Raw genomic sequence first — 27,024 nt, forward strand, 5'->3', positions numbered from 1 at the left:
GAAAGGCAAAAAGTAAATCGTTCTAAAAATTGATCGGGATTGCCGATCGATGTCGAATTTGTTTCAGATGCTCACTCATGGTCTGTACTACGAATGTAGCAAGAAATTTTGAATAATATCAGAAATGAAAAATGTTGGCGAAGGTCACCAGGTGGGCTTTTACCTTTTTTTAGGGATTTTTTTTCTTATGGTAGGTCAATCAAACGGCTCTAACTCCAGAACCATATTATGAATCTGGATGAAAATTTGGGAGGATGTAGGGCTCGAAAAATGCATTTTTTGAGATAAATAAAAGATATGAAAATGAAAAAAATTGACCATATTTTCATTTGAAAACTGTGTATTTTGTTGAAAAGTCTTGCCGCATCCGAAAACAGGTGGATATTTCGAAATTTTCTCGGCAACTCGCCCAGGTTCAGCACACTAGCTTTCATCTGCATTTCGAAGAATCGAAATCGGATATATGGGAGCTGAGAACGGCGCTACACAAAATTTTGCAAAATTTTACCACATACGAACATCACTCGACCTCCACGGAATTTATTTTCTCAAAATTCGAGGGTGTGAGATAGACGAGTTCTGTCAAGGTGAATCGATAGAGCGTCGAAAATCGATGCAGTGTGATTTTTTGACGATTTTTCCGATTAAAATTCATGCTGAATCGACATATTTACGAAGATGGAAATGACGTCCTGGCTTAAAGTAAAACCTATACCTTTCTTTAGTAAGAAAGGCAAAAAACTTCAAAATTTCAATGAAAAGTGCAATCAGCTGAAATCAATTTAATATGCATTCCGCTGCGTTATGAATCATTTTTGGCATGTTTGGGTTTATTCAAAAATCTTTTGATTTTTTAAAATTTTCGGTATACAGTACCGAAATAATTTTTTTTTTCGCTAAAACTTTTATTTTTGTCAAATCTTAATTTTTTTGAAAACTAATGATTGCAAAACAATTGAACTAGTGTAAAATGCATTTCAAAACACTTTTGTCATTCGACCTGGACCCCTGGATCCCTCAGAATTTAACAAGCCCAACCATGTGAACAATCGTCCACAATTGAGGGCTTTCCCTCCCCTCGGAACCATGTGAATTGAGATGATATTTTGTTCAGCTGTGAAAACTTTGACATGAGGTATGCATGAAAGCAAAAACGATATTAATGCCTTAAAGAGCTATGTTTTAAAAATATATTTGAAATTGTAGTTTGGTCGAGTGTTTTAGCAGAATGCATTACGGTGAATACAAAGAGACGAATTGTTCCTTTTAATTAAATTTAGTATACTGCCCATGTTCGCATAAATGTCCCATATGCAAAAACAGCAAGCTGAGAAAAACGCATTTGAAGTTTGTCCCATACATAAGGCTACGGGTTAAGTTTTCGCGAAAAAACTGGATTTCCTCCTGATTTCTAGAACAAAGTACTGGATGTTATAGGCTCTTTTGAAAGAGCACACAATTTTGAACCAAACTGCATCATTAACTCGAAATCGTTGAAAATGCATATGGGACATTTATGCGATCATGGGCAGTATAGTGGAATTAAGTAGCAGCGCGTGGCCGAATGGTTACGCTGTCCGCTTTGTAAATAAACCAAGCCTACTCCGGTCGAATCGCTGGCGACGGTTGGACTCGCAATCCGAAGGTCGCCAGTTCAAACACTGGGGTGGAAGGTTCCTTGGAGTAGGAAGAGGTTTGGGTGCTCTCCCCATTCAAGCCTTCGGACTCCTAGGTTCGAGCAGAAACTTGCAATAGAGACCACAACACCCAGGGGCCGTTAATGTGGATGGTTTGATAGTGGAATTAAATGGAATAACTCGTCTCTTTGTATTCATAGTTGAAATGTTTGAGTTGTTAATGCTAAACGTATCATCTTCTGCCCTACAATTGTAAGTTTTACTTATAAATCCAGAATGCTCACCATCTGTTACGTGGTATTCTAATTGAGCTCCAGTAAAAAACGAAAATCCGTTCTCAATTTTCATGGCAGCTACCCATAATTTATATTCGCTTTCCAGCGTACCATCCAATTATGCTAATTGAAGGTTTGCCTCTCTCAAAGCGGTTGAATGTTGGTACTCGTTTGATTATACAATTTGAATTTTAAATATCCTTGGAACAAGTCGTTTACCTGTCGACAATGTTTGGCTCCCAACGATGGCCCCAGCCTCGGAGCGAAGTTCATCGACGCTTTGGTGTTGTTTATTTAGGAAAGACCTTTCTGGACCCATCATGGAGGAACATCTGCGTTTTATTCACTAACAAATTCCGTTTGGTGTACACCTAGTAGAAGACAAAAAAAAAAGATTTTCCAATTAATTGATGGGGATTACCTGCTGAGCTGTGGGGTTTTGGGTGCTTTACTAAGCTAATGTGGTTCTAAAATAAATATCAGCTTTTTAAATTTAAGAACCCTCCACACGACAAAGACGGTGCGAACCAAATCGGTTTGCTCAGAAAATTTGTTTACTTTAATCTACAACTTTACTTTACTTTCCCCCAAAAGTAAATTAAGTTATTTACAAATTTGAACGTTTAAACCATGCATGAACCACAACTCACTTTACCAAATTCTTCGAACGAGACGATGCTGAAGATGATAAGAAAAACATCCATAAATCAAGCCACCCACCTTCTTCCACGCCATGTGAGCGAGCAGCCTCAGAAAATGGGCGGAAATTAGCTTCTGGTTCATTCTGTCGTCTTCAGAGCCTAATCACGGTGTTGAAAAGTCGGTTTTCGTTCCTCTGATACAGCACTTGGGAGGACAAGCGAACGGTTCTGTTGAGTTTGTGTTCAATGTCGACATCGTTCCCCTTCCCTTCTCTGAAACCTCCTGCTGAGCACGTACGTATGGACCGTTTAATTAGCACATGCGGTAGAACAGAGGAAGTTTTTCAGAGTTGGAATTGAATTTCGCCAACCTGATCAGATGATTTATACAGCAAAACTCTGGGAAACCATCCAGTGCAGTGTGCAGATTGCTGGTGCTTGGTAGAATATTTTGAATGGAACCAAACTGGAGAGAGTAGTTTAAGGTTTTTTTTTGCTTTTTGTTGGAAAGTGGCAAATGAAAAAAATAATAAAAGTATGAATAAATCTATGAAGGAGCGATGAGAATCGAAACCTTTAGTCATTTAAGTAGCTTGATTAAATATGAAATTTGATTTTTGTACCGTTATCTGGGTCAAATTGGGACATATGAAGCGAATGGAGACAGTTGTTCTAGTCTTATTGCTGCATTTTTTGTTGTTGAAATTTTTGATTAATTTTGGATAGAACAAACACAAACACAAACACAAACACGTTCTTATGACACGTTTGCTGTAAAAAGATAATCCGGGTAGGAATAGTACACGTCTTCCTCGTTTCCTGATCAATAATCAAGAAGATCTCTTAAATTATACCTGAGTGAAAAAAAACAGGCAAAAATCATCCACTGGCATGCCACAGATAAATTTGTTCTCAATTTGGTCAGGGGTGTCCATTAAAATACGTTTTAGTATACTCATATTATTGTTCCTATTTAGTGTATAGAAAATAAGCCACCGGGCATTCCATACAAAATTCATTGGATTCTCGATTTCAACGAATTTCGAAAAAAAAAATCAGGATTAATCTTTGGTTTAAAAAGAACCAGCTGCTATCAGAATATAATTTTAAATTATAACGATTTGCTTTTACTACCAGTGATAACGTTTTTGCTTACCAGAATAAATTCATCGTCAAACAAGCCCTGCAGGTGCGGTTTTGCTACTCGCTTCATGTTCTTCAACCAGTTGGATGCTGACTGTTTGGCTCTTTTGCTTGCTGGAATGGCATATTCCAGATTTCTTCTACAGCATCTTCCATGATGAATGTTGGTTCGTACGGAGTGTGGAGCATGTTGCTTACATTTACATTTTGTGTATCTGTGTTCAGCTGTAATTGGAGTGTCCCTTTCGGTGCAAAGATAAGATCGTAATTTTATGGGAAACTGTTTTCGATCTGATTTTAAACGATACCGAACTGGGGGGAGAAAATTGTTTACTAATTTGATCAATGTAACATTACAATTTGATGGTAAATTCTGATTTAAAGATTGGCTATAACCTTGTTAATTTGATTAAAAAAATGAAAAGTATTACTTTAAAAAAAACATTTCAATAAAGATTCAGTTATAAAAGCATTAGGAAAAGTAATTGATGATTCATTTGCAAAGTTTTCTCCAATAACCTGTATCGTTTTGTAATAGACTCATAAACTCTCCATCAAATCCGCCTGAATTCCATTTCAATTAGTCCTCGAGTCACTTTACGTCAAAGGTTAAACATTCATTTTATTGGGGGCTGTATTCCATGAAATGTTGGACCGAAATGGTTTCCCCAAACAGCTTGACACCTGTAGGTATTAGGAATCACGTCGTTCTCCTGCTAACAAGATAAAAGGCCACCAGAAACTGAGTGCGGTTTGCCGGTGGGAGTCCTTGCCACGTAATTAGGACAGCCACACTGTTAGCTTTGGTGAAATCAATTGAGCCACCGGCTAAACGTGTAACAGGGAAGAACTTCAGGAGATTCCATTGGCAGGGGCTGTGGTCTTTTGATGATGATATTAATGATTTTGTGAGAAATAATGAAAATTTTATTTTATGAGATTTGCATAATTGTAAACTAGTTCAAAATATATCCCTGAAGTAAAAACTGAGGAGCTTAATCAATTTAACTAGGTAACAGTTGAATATAAAAATAATGTTTATACTGCATTCATTTGATTTTTCAATCAGCATTCATCACTAGTGTTTCATTAATATTGTTGCAGTTGTTTTGTTCCGTAATGTTATTGAAGCAGAACATATGTTAGAACAGCAAACATCACTACTATGTTGTGCCACATTCGTCATGTTTTATTTGTTATTCCATTGATTTTTCAAAACCATCAGTACCTGTTGAACTATGCATCAACCAAGTGTAGCGAGTGTAAAAAAAGTTTTGCTTTTCCAATGGCTCGCACCATTCATGTCTGATTGCTTCCTATTCAAACTCGGTGTCGAATGAAAAATTTCACCATGCGACCGTGGCATTGAATTTATTGAACCGACGAAGCTCACCATGAATGTTTAATGTCATCAACAATGAAGTATGAAAACTAAGCGTGTCTGGGTAGAATCGAACGAAAAAGAGCAAGTTTGGTGACAAACAAGGTGATTTTATGATTTTAGTTGGTACCAAAGAAGAGGGACACGTTAAGTCTCCATTATGTTAACGATTAACAATTTCTTCAAGCTTCTAAGGGTTCATTCAAATATTAATTATTACATTTAGCAGAGCTTAATGTGAATTCTCAATTCAACGCTAACTTTGCAAACAGCGTCATGTAGGGGAGAGTGGGGAGACTTAATCCCTGTATATCGTCAGCATGTGGGTAAAAAATAGCTTTGTTCTAGAAGTTGTGCGAAATTGATTCAAACTCATTGTAGAACACAAAGAAAAAATTTAAAAAATGAGATTTTTTTTCTCGTTTTTGATATGTATATAAAGCACTTAAGAGCGAGTTTTTCACCGATGTGAAACAGGTCGTATCGAGGTGCTCCGATTTGGATGAAACTTTCAGGGTTTGTTTGTCTATACATAAGATGAACTCATGCCAAATATGAGCCCTCTACGACAAAGGGAAGTGGGGTAAAACGGGCATTGAAGTTTGAGGTCCAAAACACATGAAAAATCTTAAAATTGCTCGCATGTCCGTAAAACTTCACCAATTCCAACTCTCTTAGATGCATTCGAATGGTCTTTCGAAGCCCTTCAAAATGTGCTATACACATCCAGGATTGGTTTAAGTTTTTCTCATAGCTTTTGCAAATTACTGTTAAAAATGGATTTTTTTAAAACCTTAATATCTTTTTGCAACAGCCTCCAACACCCATACTCCCATAGGTCAAAAGATAGGTAATTTCATGGACTATAAGCCTACGGTATTAACTTTTTGGCCAATCGCAGTTTTTCTCATAGTTTTACGATTTTTCTAGAACAAACATTTTACAACGTTAGTTTTTCCTCTGTAGGCCAAGAAGACGGCACTTTTTGGTCTCAATTTTGTCATATTCGGAATCCTCGGTCAATTTCACGTAAGTTAGAAGTATTGGAGTTGTAATTTTGATTTGAAAAATAATTAAATAAAACATTTTTGAAAAAAGAAATAGATCTTATTTACCCTATGATCAATACGTCAAATGCTGTATCAAGTAGGCGAAAACTTGTTTTACCCCTAATCCGACAAAATTCTAAATAATATTTTAATTAATTCTAAATGGCATTTTTTCCAATCAAATTCAAAATTCCAACACCTCAATCTAATGTAAAATTTTCTGAGGATTCCGAATATGACAAAATTGAGACCAAAAAGTGCCGTCTTCTTGGCCTACAGAGGAAAAACTAACGTTGTAAAATGTTTGTTCTAGAAAAATCGTAAAACTATGAGAAAAACTGCGATTGGCCAAAAAGTTAATACCGTAGGCTTATAGTCCATGAAATTACCTATCTTTTGACCTATGGGAGTATGGGTGTTGGAGGCTGTTGCAAAAAGATATTAAGGTTTTAAAAAAATCCATTTTTAACAGTAATTTGCAAAAGCTATGAGAAAAAGTTAAACCAATCCTGGATGTCTATAGCACATTTTGAAGGGCTTCAAAAGACCATTCGAATGCATCTAAGAGAGTTGGAATTGGTGAAGTTTTACGGACATGCGAGCAATTTCAAGATTTTTCATGTGTTTTGGACCTAAAACTTCAATGCCCGTTTTACCCCACTTCCCTTTGTCGTAGAGGGCTCATATTTGGCATGAGTTCATCTCATGTATAGACAAACAAACCCTGAAAGTTTCATCCAAATCGGAGCACCTCGATACGACCTCTAGAACAAACCGAGCAGAATCTACAAATACTGCCTCTTAAAATTTATTCAAAAAAATATCGTTTATACATTAATTGTTTGATAAACTTATCAACTACAAAACCCTTACGCACTTGACATTAAATGTATCGTCATACTATTTTTACAATCAATTGTTCAAAAAAGTGCGTTCACGGAGATTTGATCCCTGCATTTTTACAGTCACTGGAATCAGCCTCAAGCCTTATAAACTTGTTTGGTTTTTCGTACATGGTTTCCTTTAGTATAGTTGTACATGATTCACTGCCGTTTGAACCATTTTTCAAAAGTTTTGTAAACAAAAATTACCAGTTTTTGTAAACATGCTCAATGTTGGTTTAAATAAGAATATTTGAAGTTTTTAATTTTTTTACAAACTGAACATGTTACATTTTGAACACAAAAGTACAGGGTGTATGTGAAATTGCTGTAACTTATAGAAAATCAATAGATTGAGTGAATAAGAAACATTTTGCATAAGATTTCTTCAAAATATTGAAATGGGCCACCTTAGAAAACAAACCATTTCGTCTAATACAACGAAATGCTCGGAAATAGTGTTAATATATTGAAATAAGACATTATTTTTACAAATAAGCATCAAAACAACTAAAAAACCAATAATGTTGCATTAAACGTGGTGCCGGGTCCGTTGGCGCAGTGGTTAGCGTGGTAGCCTCTCACCCCAGTATGGCCTGGGTTCAATCCCAGACGGACCCGGTGACTTTTTCCAAGACGAGATTTGCCTGATCACGCCTTCTATCGGATGGGGAAGTAAAACGTCGGTCCATTTGCGTAAAAGAGGGTTTGAGTGAATCACCACACATAACCTTTAGACGCCTAGAAATGAGCAGAAACTTGCAACAGAGACCACAAAAGACTCGGGTGTCGTTACAGTGGATTGCTTTGCTTTTTTGCATTAAACGTGATTTGTGAAGCTACCATGAGTGAAATAATCCATTTTTTTCAAATTTAATAAATTTTGATTGTTTTTATAAGGCAGTAAAAAGGTGTCCCTTTCTGCCCACAAGTGGATTTTCTTTACCTCGATAATAGCTCCCGGTAACATTCTAAGAATTGAACAAACTTTTTTATACTATCTAACCATCAGTAAGTTTAATTAAGAACCTCAAAATAAACAGAATATATGTGGTTACATATTAGGATTTAACCAAAATGACTTTTTGGCGGGCATTCAGGGGTTTGTTCCGGTGGGCATACTGGCTAAAGTGCCTCAAAAATTGTCATTATCGAAAACAAATCTTTTTTTACGGGTTAAATTCCATTCAAAATTAAAATGCAAAGCGACAGCTCCTGTTACGTCAAATCAAGCTTATATTTGGGATTTGTGCTCAGTATGCTCACCGGAACAAATCCCTGAATGCCCGCAGGTTGAGGTCTCGGTCCTAATATCAACAAATATACTGTTTCTCACTATTTAAACTTAGTATTTTGCAAACATTTTATTGAAACTTGCTCATTGTACTTCATATTACTCAATGTCACTTGAATACGTCTAAAAAGCTGAAATTGAACGTTAAAATGCTGATATGCCAAAATTAAATGTTCAATGGAATTCTCAGTCAATTGGAAAAGCTATGTAAATGTGAGCATAAATGTTTATGCATGCATGTACGCCACATAGCAACATTACACTACCAAGCCAAATCTTCGGATCAATTTAGAACTAAATTTTTTCGAGTGCTATTTTCGGGATTCTATCTTTCAAAATTAGATTCTTTTTTTATCCTTGCACGACTGCAAACCAATATGATGATGATTTGTTCAGGCATATCGAAATTGGGATGGCAGAAAATGTTTTTTTTCTTTTCTTCTCTTTTACAGAATCGTTGTCCTGGAAAAGGTTTTATCCCGACGGAAAAGGTAAATTATACAATTGCCTTCGACTCTCTAATCTGTAGTTTGGAGAGATTGTCCACTTTATGGTTTTGTGAGTGATGTTAGTATCTATTTGCAATTTATTATTTTTGATATATTTGTGGCTTTCCGTTCAGTTATCAATTATATTTCTATGGTAAAGAAGGGTTCGTGTACTGAATAACTTTATAATTCTGCTTGTAATATTACATGGGTAATTCTCCGCCAACTCACACAGCAGTTGCCCCGACCCTCTTCGATTTGCGTGAAACTTTGTCCTAAGGAGTAACTTTTGTCCCTGATCACGAATCCGAGGTCCGTTTTTTGATATCTCGTGACGGAGGGGCGGTACGACCCCTTCCATTTTTGAACATGCGAAAAAAGAGGTGTTTTTCAATAATTTGCAACCTGAAACGGTGATGAGATAGAAATTTGGTGTCGAAGGGACCTCTATGTAAAATTAGACGCCCGATTTGATGGCGTACTCAGAATTCCGAAAAAAACGTATTTTTCATCGAAAAAAACACTAAAAAAGTTTTAAAAATTCTCCCATTTTCCGTTACTCGACTGTAAAAAAATTTGGAACATGTCATTTTATGGGAAATTCAATGCACTTTTCGAATCTACATTGACCCAGAAGGGTCATTTTTTCATTTAGAACAAAAATTTTCATTTTAAAATTTCTTGTTTTTTCTAACTTTGCAGGGTTATTTTTTAGAGTGTAACAATGTTCTACAAAGTTGTAGAGCAGACAATTACAAAAATTTTGACCCCTTATGTTTGCTTATAAACATCACGAGTTATCGCGATTTTACGAAAAATTTTTTTGAAAAAGTTGGTCGTTATCGATTATGGCCGTTCATGGTCACCCGCGACAGACACGGACGACGAAACAAAGAGAAACGCAAAAAGTTACTTTTTCAAAACTTTTTTTTCGTAAAATCGCGATAACTCGTGATGTTTAAAAGCAAACCCCTTATGTCTATATATCAAAATTTTTGTAATTGTCTGCTCTACAACTTTGTAGAACATTGTTACACTCTAAAAAATAATCCTACAATGTTAGAAAAAACACGAAGTTTTAAAATGAAAATTTTTGTTCTAAATGAAAAAAATACCCTTCTGGGTCAATGTAGATTCGAAAAGTACATTAAATTTCCCATAAAATGACATGTTCCAAAAATTTTTACAGTGGAGTAACGGAAAATTGGAGAATTTTTAAAACCTTTTTAGTGTTTTTTTCGATGAAAAATACGTTTTTTCGGAATTCTGAGTACGCCATCAAATCGGGCGTCTAATTTTACATAAAAGTCCCTTTGACACCAAATTTCTATCTCATCACCGTTTCAGGCTGCAAATTATTGAAAAACACCTCTTTTTTCGCATTTTCAAAAATGGAAGGGGTCGTACCGCCCCTCCGTCACGAGATATCAAAAAACGGACCTCGGATTCGTGATCAGGGACAAAAGTTACCCCTTAGGACAAAGTTTCACGCAAATCGAAGAGGGGTCGGGGCAACTTTTCCCGATTTCGTGTGAGTTGGTAGAGAATTACCCACATAAAATATCATTAAATAATGAAAAGAAAATCACTCATAGACCTTTTAGCTGAAATACCACGTTTTGTAAACCTTTTTTTTAACCTTGTAAATGAAAGATTCATATGCCAAACGTTTTTTTGTATATTTTTTCTTACATCAGATATGATGGATTACGAAGTGAGGTGAAACAATCGGTAAAGTGGCAAATAAGTACAGATCAAAAGATGTTTTTGTGTAAAGCTTACTGAAGAAAAGTGCGAATTTCTTTCTAATGGTACCTACAGAACTGCTACAGACGACTTACAGTCGGATCTTCTGAAATCCTCTCAAAGATTTTTTTCTTCTTAGTTGCGATTTCGTCGTCGTTGAACATTTTTTCAGCATCTGATGTGGCATAAAAAATGAATACAAAACAATTCGTATGCCTTATTTCTCACTTTATTATCGTACTGGATTCTTCATTCCTTCCCCGACTCATCCACTTGCTGCGTTGATATTTGCTCTTCGTTTCCTTCCCCCTGAATGTCTACCCTTCCCTTAGTTGTTTATATTTCGGAGGCATTTTGCTGCTATCCGGAAGAGGCAGAAAATGAATCCATAAGCTGAGACATTCCTTTCTTTTCTTGTGATCTATAAACCTTCAGCTTTTCTAACGAAATCATTTTTATGCGTGACATTCCTAGCTTTATTGCCATTTTTGTGGCTTGTGAAGGGGCATTAGGCTGTGCTTCCCATTGGTGTACTTAACGACTTCATTATTAGGGTATATAAGTCAGTTGCGATTGGTTGGTTGGATTATACCAAAGAATTAGTTCATTTACTGAGGGCTTCCAGTTGAAAAAATAGCCCTATCGAAATAAAAACAATACACAGCAATTGCGCAAAATATACTACACATTGAACTATGTTTTAGAAAACCTTCAACCACTAATATTTCAAAAAAGTATCAAACATTCAGAATATTAATTTATGTCAAGATGATTTTTTTAAGTATCGTACTAGGAGTTTTTTTCGAGACGGGATTTGTGTGATCACGCCTTCCGTCGGACGGGGAAGTCAATGTTGGCCCCGGTCTTACCTAGAGGTTAGCTCGTTAGCTCAATCCAGGTGTAGGGTCCTGCCTCGGTGGAGTCGCTGGTAGGCAGTTGGACTAACAATCCAAAGGTCGTCAGTTCGAATCCCGGGGTGGATGGAAGCTAAGATGTAAAAAGAGGTTTGCAATTGCCTCAACAATCAAACCTTCGAACACCTAGTTTCGAGTAGGAATCTCGCAATCGAGAACGCCAAGGCAATGCTGTAGATCAGCGATTCTCAACCTTCTTCTAGGCTGGTACCCCCTACCATGTAAATCAAGTAGGCTCGGTACCCCCGTTGAGAATCGCTGCTGTAGATCGAATAATTTGATTTTTGACTAGGAGATTATAATTAAGAACACTTAAAAAACTAATTGTTTTGTTATATATCATCCAATAATTGCTAAAACATGTCTAAAATATTAAAACATAAAAACCCGATTTAATATCACCAGAGGTGAAATAGAGCCTTTCTTACAAAATGATGAAACTCCGAGAAATATATTGGTGCAATTAATTTTTCAAAAACGTAATGATACCATCCAGTGAGAATTTTACCTAAAGCTAAACCTCAAATGCCATTTTTTTTAATTTCAGAAGTACATTATTTGTCGCAAGACATTTAAATTTAGTTGAGAAAAACATACTGGATTGACATTATTAGAAAAAAAATAAAGGGTACTCAGTCTATAATGTTAGTCTATGATTAACTTAAAAAAATATGTATCGCTATTGCACTTTGTCGATCAATTATGAGAAGCCAGAAAGAACACTTTCACGCGCAGCGTAAAACGCGATAGCGTAAAAGCGCTGGCGTTGAAGCTTCGACTTGACGACTTGTCGAGCTTTCGAGCGAGAAAGAGCCGGGACTTTGACTTTGATGTTCAGTATATGATTTTGTATAAATCCAAAAATTTAATAGGAAAAAATAGGGTAAAAATAAGACGAAAATCACTCAAATCGCTATATCTCTGGAAATACATTTTGGAAAAGCTTCAAATTTTGGGCCCAAACAGTTTATGGCGCATGTTTTCGAATGGCTTTTTGTTTGAAACTGAATTCTTAAAATTTGATAGTGTTATCTGTGAAATAGTCCAAAAAATACCTCTAAAAATGGCTTTGACCACATTTACTGGTCGAAAATTGTGAATCGAAAAATAAAATGTTCGTCTCCGACCCCACGGCTACAGATCTGACTTTTAAAAATGGTGGGTTTTACGAGCGGTTTTCCAGTGATGGAAGACACAAATTTTTAAGAGCGGATACAGACATCGGCCATGTATTTCAGAAAAAGAGCTCTCAAAAATCAGACTTTGAGTTCCGGGTTTCGGGCCAAAATTCAATCGAAAGAGCGCATCTAAACCTTCAATTTAGTAATAGGATTTTTTCCTGGGACGAATCCTCGCCGTGCACGATTTTTTTTTAGATTTCTGAAAAAAGCATTTTTCCAAAAGCAAACCTTAAACCTTTCTTTTGTAAGAAAGGCAAAAAGCTGATTTGTAGAAAATTAATAACCGAAATTTCCGCTGATGTTAAAGCACATGAAAGCATTGCACTATATGACATATACTGACACTCCCCACGGGACAGGATATGATGGGGGGTAAACTTTTTCACCTAAAAGCCGCTTCCATTAGAGACGATGCCTAAAGATTGCTCGGGTGGAAAATAAACACTGATATTGCCTGTGCATAATGCTAAATAGTTCACTCAACCGTGCCACATGCATTCCGCTTGTGTGACACAAGGACGACAAAAAGTCCTGTGTTTTTTTCACCCCACATATGTGCCTAGTGAGAGAGGTGCCGTCGAAGGTCTATCTATAGCCAGAGACTTTGCACCTACCCGCTCGGAATGGAATCAATTTATGAACATAATTTTTAATCCACCCTAACCTGTCTGCCGCATTCATTGAAAAAGAGTGCAATTTATGAGGCAGGCATTTGCTTTTATCTTCCATTTTCTGTGCTCCGCTCTGTCTCGCGAAAAAATCAAAGGGGCCGTAACGTGGGTGTGCAATAGAAAAAAATCCAGCTGAATGAGTCTGCCACAGAGGAGCAATTTGGGTAGTGGAAAGTAAAAAAAAAAAAATGCAAACAGAAAAGTTCATCAAGTAAATCATTCACAAAACATATTCATGATAATTTATTTTTCACTTGGTGTTGTTTTTTATGGCAGCAGTTTGGCTTGGCGAAATTAAATTCAACTTGCAAAAGATAATCAATCTGATGGCCACAAAAAGATAAATCCTTTACAGATCTGATGGGCTTCAATGCGTGAATAAATTGAATAAACTAGTTACAGTAATTATGTGATACAAGATCAAGTGGTTCTGTTTCTTTGGATAATGATAAATTGCCAATTACCCTTTGGCACCTTGATACGTAGTTCGACGAAGTATAAAATGTAGAAACACTCGTGCAGGCTAAAAATTATTCTCTATGTTACGAGAACGGCACAGATGCGTTCTCATCTAGGGGTGTGTATCATAAGGTCGATAGCCGGACGACAATACACTTACAATATTTGAAATTGATCCATAAATCTTTCTAAAGGGAGGAAATCTGTACCCCCCCCACCCCCCCTCATCGTGGAAAATTTTCATAAAAAGAAATCTGTTTTGTATGGAGCGTGGCCAATCGCAGTTGATTAGACCTATTTTTGGAAAAAAAAAAATTTGCCCTCTGATTTTTTAGACCAATTTTGAAAGGGGGGGTGGGAGGGGGGGGTGGCGACATAAACTTTGAAAAATATTTGCAACGGCCTTAGATATTGAAAAAAAAAAATGTATAGTTACAAACTATGAGTTTTATTTTGTAGAGTTGATGGATTGAATCCAGCGTTAGTTTTTTTTCCAAATTTTCAAACATTTCTTTTAGAATGTTGTAAAATGCATCATAACTAAAAATTGTAAGCTTAAAAAAGACTTTACCTTTTTGATTATTACGCCAGCTAAAAACAAAAATGTCGACCTCTTGCGTTTCGACCTGATCTTCTATCCTCTTGTACATCTTATTTCACAGCATGTATCTCTCATGCTGCAGGCTGTTTTAAACATTACTTGGAACAGAATCTGCACAAATGGCATCAAATGGCTCACACGTACAAGCACGAGTACCACTTTTCCTGTGGCAGGATATTCTGAAAAGAGTTGCCGGAGTAGTTTTCTTGTTGCCGTTGGTAGGATCGAGAGTACGGGCAGCTACGGTGTGCCCTCCAGCGAGATAAAATATGAAAAAGTTTCGACGTGAGATGTAAATGACATTGTTTCACTACTTTATTTCCACCGGGGACGCAATCCTTCGAAGTGAGATCGTTTTGTATAGTAAAGTTTTTGAATATTACAAAAAAAACGTTGTTTCCAAATTTCAATTGCTCCCTTCAGGTAATTAGATAGTTTGAAATCAAATTATTTAGTTTTACAGGTGGTAGAAAATCTTAATTAATTTTATCATACCATTTTAATTCTTACGAAAAGCATGCGTGCCCTTATGGATGTGTCTTATCAATATGTTTCGACATGTCATTCTAGTATGCCATTTGGCTCAACATGGTTGCAAATTATGATGATTGATTAAGAAACAGAGCACAATTCAGCTTGTTTTACTGGTTCTATTCTACTGTTTGAATTAAACCTGACTCTGAAGTGGACTTTTTTGGTTTGCTTGTTAAATTGCAAAACGATAAAAGTCGTTCCATTGAAGTCGTAAATAAAAAAAGCTAGGTATGTTGTTTGTTTTGCCGAATGATTGCGATTTTGATAACTCAAGCAGCAAAAAAAAAAATGAAACGTTTCAGCCAATTTTTGCTGATCGATTATCTAGGCCATGCCATATAGAGTGGGAGTGGGAGATAAACCGAGTGTACGTGACTGTGAAATTGGATGATTTGCGTTGGTCTAAGCACACACACATACACACACACACACACATGCGCGCACTCATACACGGTCACACAAACAACCATTCGTTTGACTCTAAAATATAGTGCCTCTCCAGCACAGACTTCATCACAGAGAACAAAACCGGCCCCGGCTGGTGGTCATGTATAGGCGTTTTCTCTGTCCTCAAAAACACAATACTTTCCTCTTGGGTCAATCTAGTGCACACTTATTTCGGCCTGAAGTGCACCAGCTGAACCAAATTTTCCCCACATAAAATGGGATGAAGTGTGACCGGCAATTTATCTCCTTGTCTTTACTGATGATTTACGACTTTGAGTTTGTGCTGTTCGTTCTGACCATTTTGTCAGCACACGCCTCACTCACACTGATGGAAATGTTTCGAAAAATAATTGAGCTTTGTCAATTTCGAGTTTTCTGTTTTAATGGTTGATAAATTGTTTGTGGTTTTAGGTCTTTTCCACCTAAATTAAAGCCTGAATTCCAGTAGTGGCCCTCTTAAATTTAAGTAGCTTTTCCTGTTTTTAACTGCCTTTATTAGCTTTCATTCCTTTGACACAGCTTTTCACGCTTTCAGCCAAAAGTTAAAAGTTGCACACCACACACAGGAAGCGGAAAGCTAGTGCAATAATACCCCATTTGCCTAACTAAAAGTTATTGTAATTAAAAACTTCTCAAGGGCTCGGGCAAGTTTTAAATTTCTCGGCACGTTCTAACTGCTGCTGCTGCTTTTTCATGGCATGGAGGAGGGAAGCAAAAAACGGAGATACCCCGATCAACTATCTCGCGTTGCAAAACGGAAAGATGGCAGCGTTTAGTTTTCTTTTGGTAGGCCGGAGTCAAAAGGGCACTTTCGGCTTGCTCTGGAAATTGCATTCGTTCAAGGGAAATTTAATTTCAATTTTGTTTTTGAGCAAAGCGTCCTTCAACATTTCAACATTTTGAATAAAAAAACACTTTCAGCTTTTTTCATAAAAAATACCAATAGAGTTTGGGCTAAGAGGAGACAATTTGACAGAAATTAATATATGCCACAAAATGTAAGTTATTTCTCGGGCACACACGCCTACAACGGTGAATGCACGATGTACGATGCAGATTGAAAATCAGAAAAGTAATTGTGGGGATTCAATATTGTGCATTGCAACGCTCCTTGAATCGCTTCCAATACTCTACAGCTTACTCCACACAATCGATATGTGTTGTGGCAGATATATCTTTGGCACGAGATTGGATTCAGGTGAATCTATTCCACTTTCGAACCTTCTCAAGCCAATAAATATAAATGTATCTGAATAATAAATCCACCCATAATCTTTTCGGATTCTGTTCGATTGGACTAGGGCTATGCGATGGCATAGGAAAGGAGTAAAGGGTGGAAATTTGGTTGAATGAAATTTGGAACTCTCATTTTAAAGGAAATGATCTTTAAGCTTGATTGGATAAAGACGATACCGTCTACTTGAGGTAAAAAGCTCAAATCAAACGTTGCTGACTTTTTTCTGCTTCCAGATCATTTTGAAGTCATGATTAAACCATGTACATTATGTTCTTCCATAATCAGAAAAAGTTCCGAATCATTGAAACATATACTGGCATATGCTCGACACACAGTTTGCATGTATCTGCAAGTCAAATAGCCAGATTTTTTTTTTAGGGAAAGTCACTTTATTTCGTATCAGAACAAGTAAATGCCTCTGTGCTCTCTAGTACGAAGCTTGCTGTTTTTCCTAGCTAGTTAGCATACGATAGCACAGAGGCATCGATGTGCTAGGAGCATACGAAAAGTTTATCGATATGATTCTGTGAGCAATGTCAGATAGTGCGTACCAAACAGATTTGACGTTACGTTTATGAGTCGTTTTTCTGCTCTTTTGTTGCATGTGGTTTTATAAATCGTGGACAATTTCCATACAAATTAAATCTGTTTTGTATGGAGCGTGGACTATCGCCAACCCCCCATTGCCTTGGCGTTCTCGATTGCGAGATTCCTACTCGAAACTAGGTGTCCGAAGGCTTGATTGTTGAGGCAACTGCAAACCTCTTTTTACACCTTAGCTTCCATCCACCCCGGGATTCGAACTGACGACCTTTGGATTGTTAGTCCAACTGCCTACCAGCGACTCCACCGAGACAGGACCCAGGGAGACGAGTCCTACACCTGGATTGAGCTAATGGCCTAACCTCTAGATTAGACCGGGGCCAACATTTACTTCCCTGTCCGATGGAAGGCGTGATCAGACAAATCTCGTCTTAAAATTTGCCACCGGAACCTTCTGGAATCGAAACCAGGCCGACTGGATGAGAGGCAACCACGCTTACCCCTACACCATGGTCCCGGCTACCACCCTAATAGAGGAGAAAAGCAACTCGCGACAAAATTTTGAGGCTAGGAATTTTGACAGGTATGATTTTCATAGAGTATTCGCCTCCTTTTCTCTCCCACAGAAAACTGGGGACAATGTAGCTGTCAAACCAGGCCAAAATGTTAAAGTCACTCACAAAATGAACTTTGAGTGATTTGAGTTCATTTCTGGAATCTATGACATTTCCCCGAAACCCACATTCCCGAAGAGACATTTCCCCGAATGCCACATCTCCGAAAAGACACTTTCCCGAAATGTCATTTACCCGAAAATCATTTCCCCGAACAATCCATTTCCCCGAACGGCCACATCCCCGAATGACGACTTCCCCTAAAAACAATTTTCCCGAATGGCCACTTCCCCTAATTTTCCACATCCCTGAAAATCATTTTCCCGAATGACCATATCCCCGAACGGCCATTTCCCCGAACGCCACTTCCCCGAACCCAGTCAAGCGGGTATGGCCGTTGCCCAGAACCGCGCCTGACCGGGTTCGGGGAAGTAGCGACTTCCCAGCGCGCGCGGTTCTGGGCAACGGCCATACCCGCTTGACCGGGTTCGGGGAAGTAGCGATCAATAAAGTATCATATCCACAATTGAACGTTCAAAAATTCCGAGCTTCACTTGCATTTTGAATATTCAAATTGATGTAAGTGCGACAACTGGCCAAAGGGATTTCAGTTCAGAACGTGTTTGACACACGTTCAGGCCCGACTACTGCAAAAATTTGTAATTATTACTCGGGACCTTGGCAACTAAAATCAATCAAACTTCGGGACAATGCACAGAATGGTCAACCAAACAAAACGTGTTTGGCTCTATTTTTCGTTTATTCAAGGCCAGACATTGAAACGCGTTTTTTCGGAACGTCAAAAAGCGACAAACGACAAGATAACACAACAACGTCAATTTGATACATTGATCATTTCGCAAAAATGCATTTAGTTTAAAATCAAATTACAGTCCAGACTCGATTATCCGAAGGCCTTGTCAAAAGTTTACTTCGGATAATTGAATAATAAATATTTTTTTAGTCGTCTATTTTGTTTTGCTGTCGAGCTTAAGTATAGCCCCTAAACTACTTTAAAGTGATTTAGTTATTTTAAATCTAAAATGGCGGTGATGAAATATTAAAAAAATGCATTTTGTAATACAATAATCAACTATTTAGATTTGATTGGACGTAATAAAAATTAAAAAAAATGTTCAAAGCCCTCATCCAGCCAAAATTGATAAAGACGAATCAGTTCAGTTAAACAAAATCTACCACAAACTGAATCCTGCGCATCGAGTCGTCGCACAAAGCTATCGTTGCTGTTCAATCCTTACCACGTAGATACCGTTTTGGAAAATTGTCCTTTGCTGAAAATTGCCGCTACAAAAAAAAAACTTGTTTTTTATGGAACGTGGATAATCTCAATACCCCGCACTCTTGAAGTGTCCGCGTGGTTTATGAATGGCCTTCTACGGTTATTTGTTTTTTTGCCTTCCTCACCTCACTGAGGCAAGGCTATAAAATCACTCGAAAAATGAACTTCTTAAATACGACTCCTAGATATACCTTCACGTATACCTATCGACTCAGAATCAAATTCTGAACAAATGTCTGTGGGGATGTGTGTAGACATGATTTTTTTCCACACGATTATCTCAGAACTGGCTGAACCGATTTTGGCCGGATCCGCCTTATTCTGTTCGTTTTGAGGTCCCCTAAGACCCTATTAAATTTTATTCTGTTTAGTGAAGTACTTTTAAAGTTATGCCAAGAAAAAGTTTTTTTGTAGCTACAAAAAAGGGTGATTTTTGCATAACCTCAAAGGCCGGATCTTTTTGCTTACGCGCGAGAGTCGGGCTTGGGTTCGATCCCAGACGGTCCCGGTGGCATTTTTCGAGACGAGATTTGTCTGATCACGCCTTCCGTCGGACGGGAAGTAAATGTTGGCCCCGGACTAACCTAAAAAGGTTAGGTCGTTAGCTCAGTCCAGGTGTAGGAGTCGTCTCCCTGGGTCCTGCCTCGGTGGAGTCGCTGGAAGGCAGTTGGACTAACAATCCAAAGGTCGTCAGTTCGAATCCCGGGGTGGATGGAAGCTTAGGTGTAAAAAGTCAAAGTAGTTATGTCACAGACATAACCGGAATGGCGTAGACTTACTTAAAATTTAGATATGTGGACATGTGGGTTTTCCATATATTAATTTGAAGAATTAGCTATATATATTGGAAGGAACACCCATTCGAACGGCAAAGAGAGGAAAGAAAGAGACGAAGGAATTTTAGCGAGCCGAATGGGGGGAGGGGGAGAGGGGGCATAGGGGTTGGGGGCGAGAGCAGCCTCAGAAAGCTGTGCAATCCGTCGCCCCCGAAGACCAAAATTTGTTCCTGAAATTTAAATTCAAATTAGCTCGCTGCCTCGTCCCGGGTGGGACGAGGGCAACTCTTTCAACACTAGAATTTGATGAGACGTAAATCTTTCAGAAGCGCTCGCCGCGAATGCGACGAGCTAGTTGGATGTCCTGATTGTTTCACAACCAAGGCTTGACCCAAGAGGTTTTTCGGCGGAAGGCAGCAGGCGCGCGCCTCATTTGTTGATGCCTCGTCCCGGGTGGGCACCTCCGAACCACAACAACCACGAAAGATCCAAACGGTCCGGCCATCGAGAGGCAACTGGCTGACGGTGACGACGAGAAGGCGATGCGCACTTCTTTTCCAGTTCTGGTCCCTCTCTCCTGCTGCTCTGGGCTGAGCTTTCCTGCTGCTGCTCTGGTCTCTCTCCTGCTGCTCTGGGCTGAGCTTTCCTGCTGCTGCTGCTGCTGCTACCGGTCCGACGTCTGAGACGTGAATGATGGAATGGGCTCTGGCGCACGTTCTTATGTATGATTTCGGCCCGCTACTTCCCCTCCTTTTTCGCGACCGACACTCGGTCGCTTTGCTCGGATGATTTTTCCCTCAAAATAGGTACTTGACATTCCCGTCCGTGAGTGGGAAGCGCTCATTTTGCTTGCAAAATCTCTGCATTTTGAAAACATTTTAATACATTCAATTGTTTCAATAGTTAAACTATTTTGCCAACAATGAAAGTTTTATAGCAAATTGCTGAATAATTTTCGAATCGAATGGCACATAAATCGTGTCGATTCGATTAGAGGGAAGGAAGATATAAGCGTTTGACGGATGACGCAGTAATCCAGGGCCTTCGGCCCGGGTTTTTTGGAATGACACCCCAGTACCTTCGACAAAGACGTAAGTCTACGTCAAAAGAGGTTTGCAATTGCCTCAACAATCAAGCCTTCGAACACCTAGTTTCGAGTAGGAATCTCGCAATCGAGAACGCCAAGGCAATGCTGTAGAGCGAATAATTTGATTTGATTTCGAGAGTCGGGCAGCATGCGTAGGGATTTTGGTCCGACCACGCGGGGGATTGATTGGCAGCCACACCCCCTTGCATGCGTATCGCCCGGTTGCCGCATTGCTTAAGCAGTATCTGCGCCTCTTCTGGAAAAATTCTGTATAAATTATGTTGCTTCATCATTTTGTCTCGACAATGATTTACACGAACTTTTTACTGAAATATATAACTCATGAGACTTTTCTCCTTTATTTTGGAGAGTTGGTAAAAAAAGAATTGAAAATTGCTGTTCAAGTAAAATCAATATATTATAAAAAAAATAAATGAAAAAAAATAAACTCCTAAATTAATTTGTAAATACAACCTAAAATACATCATGAATGCAAGGAAGGCACCAACCACCTTATGGTGGATTAAGTAACGTTTTTTTTTAATTTTAAAACACGTAAGAGAATTTAATATTAAGGTCATACTTTTATTTAAAAAAATCCCTAAATAACAATTAAGTTTATATCTAGGTTATCATTCAGAAAAATTGATTTTTCGGTGAAGTAAACATTCGGGTTTATGTAAATTCGGGAAAACGACAGTTTTTGAAAAAATCTTTTTTACCGGGTTAAATCCCATTTAAAATTTGAATGAAAAGCGCCAGCTCCTGTTACGTCCAATAAAGCTCATATTTGATATTCGTGCTTGCAGGGCCTCGTGGCGCGGTGGTTAGCGGCTTCGGCTGCCGATCCCTAAGTTGCTATGGGGCGCGGGTTCGATTCCCGCCTTATCCTCCTGGCCTTCTATCGGATGGGGAAGTAAAACGTCGATCTATTTGCGCAAAAAAGGTTTTGGGTGACTCACCACACATAACCTTCGGACGCCAAGAAATGAGCAGAAACTTGCAACAGAGATCACAAAAGACCCGGGGGTGCTTGCCAATTAAATTATCCTCGGTAGATGATTTTTTGACCAATATGGCCATAGCCTTTTATGCGCTAAATACCAGTATCGAAAACATCTCGTCATGGTATCACAAATCCTTCTCCGTGTAGTATCCGCGAAATTGCTGCTAGGCATATGGTCATTTCGCATTGCTCCGAAGCGGTCCTTGACTTTATCAAGAAACAGCACTGGTTCATTTTTATATAGGGAATTGATCCATTGCCGAAACGTCCGCTTCATCTCAGCAACAGTCATTGCACGATCGCAATTTCTTATGGTGGTAACACTTCTGCAACCTGTACCCTGGAAAGTCGTATGGCGTAGAAACTATAGAGTGCATGGTACCGGAGCGCCCACGTTGGACGAACGAACTTTGCCATTTTGTGTTCTCCATCTGATTACTGTTCGTGTAAGTATAAGGCGTTATTGAGTGGTAACACGTTCGTGTGTCTTGATGACATATGATAGTGTCCAAATGATAGCCAATGAATCATCCGTAAGTCTGATTTGAGAGAACTACGTTGAGCTATTCCACTGAAATATGTTTTGCTCAGTTTCGATTTAACCAACAAATGTTGGCAAGTTGCAGTTCACTGCTTCTACTTCATCAGCTTGCGCTTGAGTTACGAGAGGAAGCTCTTAGTATGACATTATCAGCTCCTCATACCCTGTGCTGTGCTTTCCTTTGAAAATAAAGTAGAAGTAATAATCACAAATTATGCCACGCATCGTAAGACATAAGGTACACAATCTCGACAAGTGACAATAAGTAGAAGCCATCATCATCATTACGGTGTGCTGTTGGGAGCCGAGAATCGCACAGGAAGATTGAGTAGATACGGAATCAGCTCCATTAGGTTTAATGGGTGTACCGCTCGTCGTCGGAGCAAATCACTCCCATTTGACGATGCTAATTCACACACACCGAGCGGAGCAACGACGTTCAGCATAATGTATCACAGCAACAGTTAATATAATGAGGTGTTGTCTTGAGTTGAGCTTAGGCTAGAGAGTACCAGTTACTTTGAAGTACGGCAGAGGATATATTCTTTTTATTGGCCATTATTATGCTTGAGGGTATCGTTTTCGGACTTGGTATTCCATAGAAAGAAATATTAGCAAGGATTCTCTTGATATGTATTTTTTTTGTAAAACATAACGTGTTGCCTTGCATGAGAAAATGTATTTTAATCCATGCCTTCAGTTTAACCTGTGACTCTTCAGCGAAAGACCATAATGAAGTGTACAAAATCGCACTTTGCTCTGTGAATAATAAACCGTCCCCTGTTGAATTATTCCAACGTGCTGGCTGGCACTCAACATAATTTTTCTCTCGTTTTCCTGTGAAGCTGGGATCACATCTGTTGCCATTGCCATGCTGCCCGACGACTGTTTATTAACATCTTTTGGGCATTGTAGCGAGCGAAATATTTAAAGAAGGTTTGTGTTTTTATTTTCCATTGCCGGCGCCGCAGTTAGGTCTTTCTGGCATCCGACCCCTGAATGAAATGTCGGACTTTTTTCCCCGTCTGCCTACGCGTTGCTTCTGATAAAAACCTCATGCCAACATACCAAGTTTCTATTTTTTGTTGCTTCAAAGCGAAAATCATGCAGATGAGCGGCCCAAGATCAAAAGCAGTCCTGCACTTTTACATGGACAGAAAAGTGTATTCTAGGACGAACTTTCCCGGTACCATTTTTGTGTTATTTAGAAATATAAAAATAATTGACGAAAAGTTCGTGCTTGGTAACAAAATGTTACAATTTACAAATAAAATTTGATTTATATAGCTTTAAACTATCATGTCAACACGTCACAAAACGCCCAAAAATCCTTTGATTGCCTCACATTACGTCAGTGCGACTGCCCGTTTTTCGTTTTTGTCATGACAGCTTCAGCTTCAGCCCACATAATTCCTGTCCTGCCGTGTGAAGGCCAGAAAGCTTATGGCACCGGCCAACTTTATTGGGTCAGCAATTAAAGCATTCATTCTCACTTCAGAAAAAAACCCGCTCCTTGGCCTGGAAAACATTGGAGCTATCATGTAGAAATAAATCTAACCAAGATCGTGTCCCTTACGCAAAAGTTGCCAAGTCAAGTACCTTCTCGTACACTTGACACCATGAAGAACATGTGCACTGCTCGGAACTCTTCTTCTTTTTTTGCTTTACGACCCAAAAGGACACTTTATTGTACCACAATTATCATTGTCCAGTGCTTTCTCTTGCAGCTATTTCACTGTCATTCGCTCACCCGTGTTCACTTTTTCGACCCACATTTCCGGAGTGCATGCACGACTGTGTAACTTTGTCGGAAATAGTCGGGAAGGATGTGTGTACGGGTTCGTTGTCGAGCGATGTGCACCCGGATTGTAAATGTTGAGGTTAAGAGTGATAAAAAGTTAGTCTCCCAAATTCCAAGCTCGACAAATTTGGACAATGTATGTATGTGTGGGTCTCGTGGCGCAGGGGTAGCGGCTTCGGCTGCCGATCCCGATGATGCTATGAGACGCGGGTTCGATTCCCGCCTTATCCACTGAGCTTCTATCGGATGGTGAAGTAAAACGTCGGTCCCGGTTTCTCCTGTCTCGTCAGAGGCGCTGGAGCAGAAATCCCACGTTAGAGGAAGGCCATGCCCCGGGGGGTGTAGTGTGCCAATAGTTTCGTTTTTCGTATGTATGTACAAATTCTATGGCTGGATGCTTTCCGACAGATATATGGAAAACATTAGCCTGAGCTCAAGTCAATGATTCCTACTAAGCTTGCTACAAAGTTTTTTGTTTGAAAAGTACATTCATCAGAATTTAATTTGAAGCATCAAATAAAGCTTACCGAATTGATATACGCAAGAACCTGCTACTTTTCCTGCTAAACCACTTGTCGCAGATGGTACATTACGGTGAATTCAAACAAAACTTTCCCAGATCACATCTCAAGCAATAAGCGGCGGCGGTGCAATAAAGTGAGCCAAGTTTGTCCTGGCAATTACCCAACATTCGTTAATTGGATAGTTCCTTCCGGAACTTGCGGAGGAAATCTCTCGTTATAAGTAAAAGTTTGTCCTCGCCGACACACACTTACACACACACGTACTTGGTTGTGGTATGAAATTTAATTTTGTTCGAATTACTTATGACGGAATTATTTGCTTTTCCCTCCGGAAATGCAGTTTGGTGCCCAGTTCGAGCAGCGGATTTACTTAAGCACTAACTAAGAACTCTGAATCGCAAACCCGAACATTGCGCCAGACGCCGTCGGCACTTGGGCTGAGAAAATACCATTAAATTCAATTACTCAAGAGTGGATTACATGGGAAGCGATATCTAAGTTTTGGTTTAATGACATTTTACAGTTCAACGACAAATGGCAGGAACGGTTGGCTGGGGTTAGAGTTCAATCGTTTAAAATGTGCATACCTAAAAGGGTGTCCACTATATGTGACTTTGGGGTATATCTAATCTAATCTAATCTCATCAGACCCTAGCGCAGCCAATCTTTCGAAGGTATCCTGGAGAGTGCCTTAGGTTTGATGACGCCTAGCACTCTTCTTGTCATTTATTAACATTTGTAGTGCGCCATTGCATTGAAATGCATTGAAACATCACAAGCGTTAAAGCGGCCAGGCCTACTGTGTAAAGCCGTATCGCAGAGATGACTCGTAATTGGGTTGAGTTTGAGCATTGAGTGTTCAAACAACAACATAATTCTGAATCGACAGGGGAGGAAGAAGCGTGGGGACACACCACCATACGCTCCGAGATTTGGTTGTATTGGTGCTCCCATACTAAAAAGGTTTGGTACTCCGGGACTCTCTGGGATGGGACATTGTATTTCCACGAATGCCCTGGACACTATTTGCCGTGGTTATAGCGCCACAACTCGCTCTGGCATCGAACTCAGAACCATTCGCTTACAAAGCGAACACCGTAACCACACAGAAAAAAAAATGTAATTTTACCCGACACTGAAATCATGTTTTACACGTAAACATGCTCAATTTAAATTTGAAATGCAATGTAAAACGTTGTATCGCATTTAAAGTACCTTCATGTAAACTGAGATTCAACGTAATGCATAAATCTTATTTAAACAAACAAATTGTTTTCATCAAATCGTAAATTTGAAAAGTTGAAAGGCATGTAATTGTATTTTTAATGTAAAATCTACTAAATGTAAACTTGAAAAGCATTTATATTTCAATAAAAAGTTTGTTTTGCGAAATGACAGCTCAAGCTGAAGACAAAAGCAAATCAGATTGATGTTTGGTGCGCATTGAAGTGGAAGTGTTTTTATGATAACCTTGGGATTTCGCTACAAAATTTACGTCGATTTTGGCTAAACAAACCTGGGTTCAAATTGGAACTTGCTAGTTTCGGCCGATGTTCAGATAGCCGTAAAATGTGAGTACAAAAACAACATAAAATGAAACCTAAAAAACTTAACCAAACATCATACTTGTAGTCCGTTTTTAGTGAGGAACCGGGACGTGCCTGGCCAGCGGCGCCCAACGCCACCAGTATCTGCTAGTCCAGTATGATCTGCTGGCCTTCCTGAGTGTTGATGCTTGCCAGCTTCGACGGCACTCTTACGCCAACGGCCAAGAGGAATTTCAAGCTCTTCCTGATCCGCAGCGGCTTCAAGTTGGACAATGTCCTCGACTGAGGTGAGAAGCTCGTTGTTAACCGGATCTAACCCTTCCTCGCCGACAGGGCACAGACAGACAAGTTTTGCAAGCTCTTCGAAGTTTTCCGGCGGTACGGCAACCAGAAGGCACTTCCAGATGTGATTTCCGACTCTGCATTTTCTTCCTGATGAGATGGCTGGTCCTTGACTGCCCACTGCAACCTCGGCTGGTGCGAGTAAGCGTGGAGGCGTCGGAATATTTGAAATCAGCGGGATCTTGGAGCAGAACCATTCCGGGTTTTGTAAGTTCGAGCAGAACACTGTTTGCTCGCAGCACATCGTTGAAAAAGGTAAAATTGAGGTGCAATTTTTTGAAAAGTGAATAGCAGCAAAGTTTTCCAAACTTGTTGACAGCTTTGACAGCCAACGAGTTCAACCTGCAGGTGAGGACCCCTGTGA

At 39.0% G+C, this 27,024-nt stretch overlaps 1 protein-coding gene across 1 annotated transcript; it reads right to left on the reverse strand.

Moving 5' to 3' along the window:
* Nucleotides 1–1,975: 1,975 nt before the first annotated feature.
* Nucleotides 1,976–27,024, reverse strand: LOC128093228 (uncharacterized). Its single transcript, XM_052709241.1, has 2 exons — nucleotides 26,398–27,024; nucleotides 1,976–2,283 (listed from the first exon to the last, which is right to left on the reverse strand). The coding sequence occupies exons 1-2, from the start codon at nucleotides 26,902–26,904 to the stop codon at nucleotides 2,203–2,205; spliced, it is 588 nt and encodes a 195-aa protein (XP_052565201.1). The 5' UTR covers nucleotides 26,905–27,024; the 3' UTR covers nucleotides 1,976–2,202.

This window comes from Culex pipiens, chromosome 3, assembly GCF_016801865.2.
Source record: "Culex pipiens pallens isolate TS chromosome 3, TS_CPP_V2, whole genome shotgun sequence".
In the NCBI taxonomy this organism is placed as follows: domain Eukaryota; kingdom Metazoa; phylum Arthropoda; class Insecta; order Diptera; family Culicidae; genus Culex; species Culex pipiens.